Here is an 11,010-nt window from a genome sequence, read left to right as displayed (position 1 = left end):
AGCAGGAGAAATAGGGAAAAGGAGAGGGTGACATACTTAGGGAAGTGGAAGGAGAAAAACACAGGAGGAAGAATATTGAAATAGTGATGGGGAATGTCATAAGAAATCATATTATTAACTCCTCAATCAAAACAATGTGTGTGTGTGTTTGTGTGTATGTGTACATGTGTGTGTGTATATATACATGAACACACATACAGTACTATATATGAAGGTCCATAACAACAACCAAAACCATCTCACAAACAATAGTACTAGACAAGAGAAGCACTTTTCTGAGTTGTTAGTCAAGGTTGCCTAATACAAGTCAAGATTCTGATGACTATTTCTATTGTGCTTTGTTGTCCCCAAGCAGAAGATATTTCTAAATTTTGTATTCCATATCACATGTATCTTGTTACATGTACTATTTACACGTTTACAAGATGAATTAATTTTTTGTCTCCAAATTATAATTTAGAGGTTATTAACACTTTTTCAAATTAGAGAACTGAGAAAATCCCTTTATTCAATTTTTCTCTTATTGAATGATCCTAAGCTGAAATTGTTCTGAAAATTCCTACTTGAGGACTAGCATTCATTGTATTAGAAGGAGCCATATAATCTTACAAAGAAGAAAATCACCAACCATCCTAACCAGCTATCACGCCTATAAGAAGGCAAAAGTAATTTATTCTCTTCTCTTCCTTTCTGCATAACAATTTGATTGACCAGAAAACTGGCACTAAAAATTGAATGATATTACATTGCTCCATAAATGTAAAATAATTAACTGATTATTGTGAAATAATTGATTGAATATTGTTTGTTTTGCCCCTCCCTTTTGAACTTTGATATTTACCAAACTGGATACTAGTAATACACTGAAGTTCATTGCCATACACAACATTGTTAATGACAGTGTTTCCAGAAGGATCACGACATCTGGAGCTTTAAGCTTGAGAACATGGGGTTCTGTAGCATGTTGCTCTTATCCAATATCCTCATAACTGCATGGCTTTCTCCAGCTAAAGGGGAAGGTATGTGGAAGCAGATTTAAAAAATGCAATTTCTAGCTAAATATTTCTAACTCCTGTATGTATGTGAGAATATTTTAAATTCATTTTAACTTTATTAAAGCAGTATTAATAGAAAATAAATTATAAAATATATAAATAAAAACAGAATATATATTGATAGTAAAAATAAATTTATTTTTGGAAATAAGTTCTGATAAGCAATAAGAGAAAAATTGAATAAAGGGATTTTCTCAGTTCTCTAATTTGAAAAAGTGTGTTAATAACCTCTAAATTATAATTTGGAGACAAAAAATTAACTCATCTTGTAAATGTGTAAATAGTACATGTAACAAGATTAATGTTTAAAATTAAATTCCACCTAAATAAATATAACCATTGAACAGGACAAAGTACCTGACAGACTCAAAATATGTCTGAGTCCCTGTGGGATTGATTTCATCTCCACAAATTGGATACATTTTAATTTCATAGTCATTAAAATGAGTAAGTTTTCCTATTTCAAACGTATTATATTGCAGCAAATGGACATGTCTTGAAGAAGATAAAAAATAATTATGATTTTGTAAGTGAGCCACCAAAATGATAACAATTTCTTTNCTGATCTCTCCAATGTATGTAGAAAGTGGGAGATCATGTTACCANTGTATTAACACTGTGTCTGAAGAGGATATAACAACCATCCTGAGTCATTCATAAAGGCACTACATCCATGGGTTAACAAATAATGTTTTAAAGATGGAGTAGGATTCTGGAATTTAGTCATTGTGCCTGAATCTGGTTTCATGAACTACTTATTTTCCAATTTGTTGTTTGCTAATGTGTCCACATAATGAGGGATGATTTATCGAACTCTTCGATCCTCCCATTACATTTGTTTTAAGATCCACCCCTTCTCATTTTGTATCATTTCAGAGATTTAAGCTCATTTTCTTATGCTGTAACTTTGAATTCAGTTTGAATTGTAGTCACAGGAAAGTACTCATTTAATGAGAGAAAAGTCCACCTGTGAAATGGCAAAATATTTGCTTTCAATTACTTTGTACTTTTATAATTTTGATATATTAATATAATTTTATTGTTCTTATTTCTTCAAAACTGTCCCATAGTCTCTTCCTTGTTCTCTATCTCAGGCTTTTTTGTTTATCCCTAATTATTATGGCACACATATATCTATATCTATGCCACAGACAGACCTCACTTGGGTCCCCAATCTGTGTGGAATGGGTCTCTGGTTGCAAGTGAGCAAGGATTCGGTGAATGTGGGTGACAAATAAGGACACAAAGGAGTGTGGTATCTGAATGCAAAATGTCAATTCGAGCATCAGACTATTTATACAGAAGAAAATAGGGAAGTTACACAAAACAGACGAATGCAAACATGGAAGGGCTGGCAAGAACCAAATGGGATAACATTCAATGTTAACAGCTGGGATCAAAACCAGCTCCACCTAAAGTCAGCTTAAAGTCAGTAGGGGGGTGGGGCAAGGGCTTCATGCCCTTGCCATAGTTCCTATAGTCCACCTTCCCCCTAGGCCATTGTAAATACTTGTGTATGGGTGTAACNCAGCTACCTATGGTTCTAAGTATCTACCCTGGTTCCTCTTTAGATCACAAACTTCCTTCTTCCTAGAGAATGGTAAATTCCTGTGTAGGGCAGTGACTTAGCTGCCTAAACCCAGGGTCAGCTCAGGGACTGATTGCCTAGGATCTAACTTGGCTATGTAATAAGGGAAAGCACATGGATCTGTTTTCCAACTAAAGCAAGACCATTGGAGCATTCATTATACATGATGCCACCATTCCAGGAGACTAAGTTTCCGGGAACTTTTCGCCTCGGGACAGCGCCCAGGTTTTGGGGGGCCTGTTGCACTTGTCACTACTGGAGAATGTAGCATATCTATTTACATATATATCTAAATATATGTCTAAATACAGTCTGCTTAGTCCATTCAATTTGATTTGTAAATACTATATGACTGATATTCGGTACAATGTGGAGAAAAGTAGTCACACTTTTCCTTTTGAATGAGTGAGTTTACAAAGTATACAGCAAGAAAAGAAAAAGAACAAGTAATGAGTAAGAGGTAGACAAGCAGGTGACACACAGACAGACTGAACAATGACAGACAAAGAAACAGAATATTATTTCAGGAACTAAGATGTGCAACACTGGTCTGCTAGTGTAGATAACTTATGGCAGCTATCTGGGCTTCCCCTCTGAAAGTCTTCCTGCATGATACTTCTAAGTATTAAAACAGAGAGCAACGGTAGAGATCACATNATCAATCCAGGTGCTCTCCATTTCCAGCAGGAACTGACTAGAAAAGTTGAAATAATAAGCTGGTTTCCAATTGTGTTTCCCACCCTCACCTCCTGTAGTTAAATCTGATATTTGAGTTGTTTTTATCTACTCTTCCTGGGAATCCAGATGGAGAACTCAGGCTAGCTGCCTGAACCTGCTTCCTCTGGGGGTTATCTGCAATCAATGCTAATTACATTACCTTTCCATTTTTTTTTTCTTTTTTGTGGAAACTTCATGCATTGGGACACAGTTCTGCACTTTAAACTTTAGTTGGCTGACATAAAATAGCCTGCCTCATTTATTTCTTCAAGTTTTTATCAGCAGCCACTTTGATGATATTATTTTGCCTTCCTATCATCCATCTATCTATCTATCTATCTACCTATCTATACATTTATCTATCATCTCTATAATCTTGTAATTATAAAACAATCTTTATTCTTTTTTCGCTTTAATGGAAAAGAGATTCTTTTTATTTCGTTATTATTGGCAATTTTATTTAAATTTCAAATGTTATCCCCTCCCCCAGTTTCCCCCCAGAACCTCCCTATCCCATCCCCCTCCTCCCACTTCTATGAGTGTGTGCCCCCACACACCTACCAACCTCCACCTCCCTGCACACCCTCACCTTCCCTTAAGCTGGGGCATCAAGCCTTCAGGGGACCAAGGGCCTCTTATTCCATTGATGCCCAACAAGGCCATCCTCTTCTACAAATATGTCTGGAGCCATGGGTCACTCCATGAGTAGCCCTTGGTTGGTAGTTTGGGTCCTAGAAGCTCTGGTTGGTTGATATTGATGTCCTTCTTATGGGGTTGCAAATCCCTTCAGCTCCTTCAGTCCTTTCTCTAACTAATCTATTGGGGGCCCTGTGATCAGTTCGATGGTTGTCTGAGAGCATCCACCACTGTATATGTTAGGCTCTGTCAGAGCTTCTCAGTAGACAGATGTGTCAGGCTCCTGTCAGCATGCACTTTTGGGCATCCACAATAGTGTCTGCATTTGGTGACCTTATATGGGTTGGATCCCCAGTGGGGCAGTCTCTGGGTGGCCTTTCCTTCAGTCTCTGCTCCACACTTTGTCTCCTTATTTGCTCCTCTGAGTATTTTGTTACCTCTTCTAAGAAGGACTTAAGGACCCACACTTTGGTCTTCCTTATTCTTGAGCTTCATGAGGTCTGTAAATTGTATCTTTGGTATTCTGAGCTTTTGAACTAATATCCACTTATCAGTGAGTGCATACCCTGTGTGTTCTGTTGAAATGAGATTCTTATCTCGTGCAATGTATCATGCTTACAAGTTTCCTCTTCCTTTATGACTCCCAGTTGCTTCCTCTCTCCTCTCCCATCTAGATCTATCCCCTTTCTGTCAAAAAAAGCGTAGGCTTCAAAAACAAACAAGAAAACATAAATAAATAAATAAAATATAATAAAATAATTTATAAACTATTGCATTGAATTTAGAAAAGTGACAACTATGGAAGGTAATGAACCCAAGAGAATGCACAAGAATCAGAAATCCATTCATTCACATACTTTGTAATCCCATATAAACACCAAACTAACACTATAATATATCCACAGAGGATGTGGGACAGACCCTTTCAGGGCCTATGTATGCATGATGCTTCAGTCTATAGGAGTTCATATGATATTTACTCAGTTGATTTGGAGGGCCTTTTTTCAGGGTTGTTTTGATTTGCATTTCCCTGATGACTAAGGATGTTGAACATTTTATCAGGTGTTTCTCAGCCATTCAGTATTCCTCATATATTGCATTATGACTGACGTTTCTTTTCCCTCAGATTCCCAACTCCTCCATCCCATCAACCTCGTTCCTCCCCATCCACCCCTCCTCCATTTCCCTTCAGAAACTGGGAGGCCCCCCCAGGGATATCAACTGACTATGCCATATCAGATTTCAGTAAGATTAGGCATTTCTGCTTATATTTTGGAAGGATGAGGTAACTCGGTATGAGGACATGGTTGCCCAAAGTAGGGAAAAGAATTAAAAAAATAGCCGACACTCCCTCTGTTGGGAATCCCATAAATATACTAAGCTATACAACTATAACATATATACAGAGGACACAGGTTAGATTCAGGCTCCCTGATAGTCATTTGAATCTCAGTGAAATCTCGAGTTCAGGTTACTTGACTCTGTGAGTTTTCTTGTGGTGTCCTTGATCCTTCCAGCTCCTATAATCTTTCTTCCCCATCTTCTGCAGGATTCTCCAAACTCTGTCTAATATTTAGCACAAAAGTAACTTTTATTCTCCTGAGTAATTGTCTCATAGACTTAATGCTTCTCTCTGCTAACCTAGGCCTAGTCCTGTACATTTTCTTTCTTTCTTTCTTTCTTTCTTTCTTTCTTTCTTTCTTTCTTTCTTTCTTTCTTTCTTTCTTTCTTTCTTTCCTTCTTTTATCACTTGATCATTTTTATCTTTTTATTTCTTTTTTCCCAATTTTTAATAGGTATTTTCATCATTTACATTTCCAATGCTATCCTGAAAGTCCCCTATACTCTCCCCCTCCCCTGCTCCCCTACCCACCCACTCCTACTTCTTGGCCCTGGTGTTCCCCTGTTCTGGGGCTTATAAAGTTTGCAAGACCAAGGGGCCACTTTTCTCAATGATGGCCGACTAGGCCATCTTCTGCCATCCCATAATCAGCCACCAAATGCAGACACTATTGTATACGCCAGCAAGATTTTGCTGAAAGGAACCTGATATAGCTGTCTCTTTTAAGGCTATGCCAGTGCCTGGCAAACACAGAAGTGGATGCTCACAGTCAGCTATTGGATGGAACACAGGGCCTCCAATGGAGGAACTAGAGAAAGTACCCAAGGAGCTAAAGGGGTCTGCAACCCTATAGGTGGAACAACAATATGAACTAACCAGTACCCCCAGAGCTCCTGTCTCCTGTACATTTTCATCTAGCCTCTGTAGGATCTTATCTAGTCCAAGAATGATTTCAGCCTTTGAGACTTACTGGTGAGTAAGACCACACCTTCCTAGTACTTGTTGAACTCTGCCTGGCTCATTCAACTCAACTGTTCTGGCTTAAACTCCTCTGCAAACTGATTCAATCTGGTTTCTCTCTCAGCCTTTGACTTTGTGGTCTGCTTGGCCTCAAATTAACTCTGGCGATGTGTTCTAGTCCTCTGAGTCCTTCACATTCTCTGGCTCCTCCTGACTTCAGTTGTGACTAGCTTGTTCTTTCTCTGCAACCTGTCCCAGTTAAACTGCCCCCACTCTTTTGTGTGTGTGTGTGCTTCTCTCTCTTTAAGTAGCCTCTTTTCTCTCTGTTGTCATGAGTGTTGGGCATATCCTATTCTTTCACATCTTTCTGTGATTTATCAAGTTGTCTGAGACTCAATTTGACATCTCTTTCAAACATGGGTGCTTCCTTCTACAAACTAACATTACCTTCATTGTTTTGGATTAAATGTGAGATAAGCAAGGGTTTGTCTGTATTCCACCCAGATGGATTAAAGCTGTGTTCAGAGGATGAGCCACACCACAACTGGAAACAGGTTTTTCCTGTGAACAACACAATCTTGGAAAATCCTATAACTTTTTGGGGGAGTGGGTCTCTGCATCTGTTTCCATTCATTTCTGGGTGAAGCCTCTCTGATGATGAGTGGGCTAGGCACCAATCTATGAGTATAGCAGAGTATCATTACACATTATTTTATTGACTTTTTTTCTTTACCAGTTATCTTTGGTTCAGTTCTAGGTCTCTGGGTCATAAAGCATCTGGTTTCTGGTCCTCAAGTCAGGGCCAGGGGTGAGTGTAACTCTTGGGGCATGAACTTCAAGCTGTACCTGTCATTGGTTAGCCACTCCCAGAATTCTTGTGCCACCTTTACCCCAGCACATCATGCTGACAAGACAAAATTGTAGGTTGAAGGTTTTTATGTCAGGTTTAGTGTCCTTAACCCTTTACAGGGTTATGTCCCTGTTTTCATTACTGACTTTGTTAGTTTCTATATTCTCTGGCTTTTACTTAGTTTGGCTAAGGGTTTGTCTATCTTGTTCATTTTCTCAAAGAACCAACTCTTGTTATCATAGATTCTTTGTACTGTTCTGTTTTTATTTTGTTGATTTCAGCCCTATAATGTTTCTTAGCTCCAAGTTGGTTTATTTTCTGCTGTCTACTCCTCTTCCAGAGCTTTCAGTGTGCTGTTAAATCACTAGGATAAGATCTTTCTAATGTTTGTATGAAGGCACTTAGTGCTATGAACTTTCCTCAGGACACCACTTTCATTGTGTCTCATATGTTTAGTATTTTGTGCCTTCATTTTCACTGAATGCTAGAAGCCTTATATTATTTATTCCTTCTTTGACACTGTGTCATTCAGAAGGGCACTGTTCAGTTTCCATGAGTTTATGCGCTTTCTTTTGTTGTGGAAGTTCAGCTTTAATACCTGTAGTCTGAGAATATACAGAGATTATTTCAATTTTCTTTTGTCTGCTGAGACTTGCTTTGTGACTGAGTTCATGATCTGTTTTAGAGAAAGTTCTGTGAGGTGTTGAGACAAAGGTATATTCTTTTGAGTTTGGGTAAAATGTTCTTTAGATTTCTGTTAAGTCCATTTGATTCATCACATCTCTCAGTTCCATTTTTTTCTCTTAATTTCTGTCTGGATGATCTGTCAATTGGTAAGAGTGGGATGTTGAAGTCTTTTTCTATTAATGTATGCGGTTCGAGATGTGGTATGTAAATTTTTTGTTTGTTTGTTTTATATTTTTCATGAATGTGGGTGTCCTTGCACTTGGGGGCAGATGTTCAGAATTGAGATGTCATACTCTTGAAATATTCATTTTGATTAGTATGAAGTTTTGCTCTTCACCACTAATTGAATTCTATTTTGTTAGATATTAGAATGGCTGCATGAGCTTGCTTCTTGGGTCCATTTGCTAGGGTAATCTTTTTCTAACCTTTTATAATGAAGTAATATCCATTTCTGGTGTTGAGATATAATTCTTTTATACAGGAGAAGGGTGGATAGTGCTTTCACATTCATTTGGTTGGCCTGTGCCATTTTTATTGGAGAACTGAATCCATTCACATTGAGAGCTACCAGTGACCAAAGATTGCTAATTCCTATTATTTTGATAGTGGTAGTGGTTGTATGTGTATATGTGTTTGTGTGGGTGTGAGTGTGTGAGAGTGTGTGTGTTAGTGTGTGCGTGTGTGTCTTCTTTTGCCTATGTGTGTAGATGATCTGCTTGTGTTAGAGTAGAGATTATTTCTTGGTTTTAGTTGAAATCCTTGATTGGAGTTTTCTTTCTAGTACATTTTGTAGGGCTCAGTTCTGGATAGATATTGTTTAAATTTGGCTTTCTCATGGTTTATCTTGTTTTCTTCTTCTATGTTTATTGAGTATTTTTTCTGACCACTGTATTCTGGGGTGCAATTGTGGTCTTTTAAAAGTATGTCCAGGCCCTTCTTCCTTTCAAAGTTTCCATTAAGTAGTCAGCTGTATTCTGATAGGTTTGCCTTTATATTTTACTTACTCTTTTGTTCTCACAGCTTTCAGTATTCATTTTTTTGAATATTTAGTATGTTGATTACTATTTTGACAGGGCTTCATTTTCTTTTCCCATTTATTTGTTCAGTATTATGTCAACTTATTTTAATAGCAAACTTAATGTATGACTCTGCCCTCGGATGTATGACCTCCTTTTCATGGGCTTTTGAGTAGGTTTACAATTACAAGTGAGGAATCTGTGTAGCACAGTGAGCCACAAAGCCAACTAAGCTTGAGTTTCCACAATGTAGATCTGCCCAAATATATCTGCACTGTCTGTGGCTTGAATATATCTGATTTTTATTTCACAGTGAACTTTCTGATATTTCCTGGATATGATAAAGATGATTAATCTCTGTGTAATCTCATTACCTAACTTTTTGTACTTAAAATGTGTAGTTCTCGCTTCTTGGGGATGTTTAATTACTTATCACTTTCATCAAATCTTTTAGTATTTAGGGGAAAATACACTGTAAAATGACAATGGGAACAATGCATGAGATAATGACCATGAATCTTTGTTAGAAGCGAGTCTAGAAATTAATAGTTTGTGTCATGTTTAATATGTAGTAGGATGAGATTTATCAATAAAATTAGAAGATCTTGGGATTGAAGACAGTAAAACTAGATGATCTTGCGCTGTGCTCATAATAGTTAGAACAGTTGAAAAACTGGTAAATATATTGATCAGCAGGCTGAGTAGACTACATCAACCCTGTGATACATGGTCCAACAGTCACTGCTGATGCAGCCACAATCTGCATTTGGAAAGTGTAAGATGTCAAACGAAGCTCAGTTAGGTACTGACCACATCAGGTGATCATGTACTTTAAGCAAAGTTATGTTTGTTTCAAGAATCATGTATAAAGAAGGTAAACATGTTCTCCTGTGCCCACTGGAGAATGAAGATTATGTAAAAGTCTGAAGAATGTGAATATAATGATATTCATACTCTGAATCATGCCTCCTTTGGTGTCTTTCAAAAACAAAACCTCAGTGAGCTAATTTAAGTTATTGATATCCTATGAAAAGTATGATTCTCAAAATTGTTAAATAAGAACATGTACTATAAAAGTAATTACAATTTTTCCAATGTTTTATTAGATATTTACTTCATTTACATTTCAAAGGCTATCCCCAAAGTCCCCTATACACTCCCCCCCTCCTCTGCTGCCCTAACCACCCACTCCCACTTCTTGGCCCTAGTGTTCCCCTGTACTGGGGCATATAAAGTTTGCAAATCCAAGGGGCCTCTCTTCCCAGTGATGGCTGACTAGGCCATCTTCTGCTACATATGCAGCTAGAGACACGAGCTCTGGGGGTACTAGTTAGGTCATATTGTTGTTCCACATATAGGGTTGCAGACCCCTTCAGCATCTTGGGTACTTTGTCTAGCTCCTCTTTTGGGGCCCCTGTGTTCCATCTGATAGCTGACTGTGAGCATCCACTTCTGTGTTTGCCAGGCACTGGCATAGCCTCACAAGGGACAGCTATATCAGAGTCCTTTCAGCAAAGTCTTGCTGGCATATGCAATAGTGTCTGCATTTGGTGGCTGGTTATGGGATGGACCCCTATGTGGGGCAGATTCTGGATGGTCCATCCTTTTGTCTCAGCTCCAAACTTTGTCTCTGTAACTCCTTCCATGGGTGTTTTGTTCCCAATTCTAAGAAGGGGCGAAGTGTCCACATTTTGGTCATCATTCTTTTTGTTTCATGTGTTTTACAAATTGTATCGTGGCTATTCCAAGTTTCTGGGCTAATATCCACTTATCAGTGAGTGCTTATCATGTGAGTTCTTTTGTNATTAGGTTACCTCACTAAGGATGATACCCTTCAGATCCATCCATTTGCCATGGAATTTCATAAATTCATTGTTTTTAATTGCTGAGTAGTACNCCATTGTTTAAATATACCACATTTTCTGTATCCATTCCTCTGTTGAGGGACATCTGGGTTTTTTCCAGCTTCTGGATATTATAAATAAGGCTGCTATGAACATTGTGGACCATGTGTCCTTATTATCAGTTGGAATATATTCTGGGTATATGCCCAGGAGAGGTATTGCTGGATATTCTGGTAATACTATGTCCAATTTTCTGAGGAACCGCCAGACTGATTTCCAGAGTGGTTGTACAAGCTTGCAATCCCACCAACAATG

At 38.0% G+C, this 11,010-nt stretch overlaps 1 protein-coding gene across 1 annotated transcript in view; it reads left to right on the top strand.

Annotated features, from left to right (window-relative positions):
* The first annotated feature begins 874 nt into the window (after nt 1-874).
* The window catches only part of Cfhr3 (complement factor H related 3), a 17,192-nt gene continuing 7,056 nt past the window's right edge, over nt 875-11,010 (top strand). Inside the window, exon 1 of the mRNA XM_029534683.1 lies at nt 875-1,019. Coding sequence (XP_029390543.1) covers nt 947-1,019 — 73 coding nt within the window. The 5' untranslated portion in view covers nt 875-946. The remainder of the gene's footprint in view (nt 1,020-11,010) is intronic.

This window comes from Mus pahari, unplaced genomic scaffold (assembly GCF_900095145.1).
Source record: "Mus pahari unplaced genomic scaffold, PAHARI_EIJ_v1.1 scaffold_12449_1, whole genome shotgun sequence".
NCBI classification, from domain to species: Eukaryota; Metazoa; Chordata; class Mammalia; order Rodentia; family Muridae; genus Mus; species Mus pahari.
This window is presented reverse-complemented; position numbering and strand designations above follow the sequence as displayed.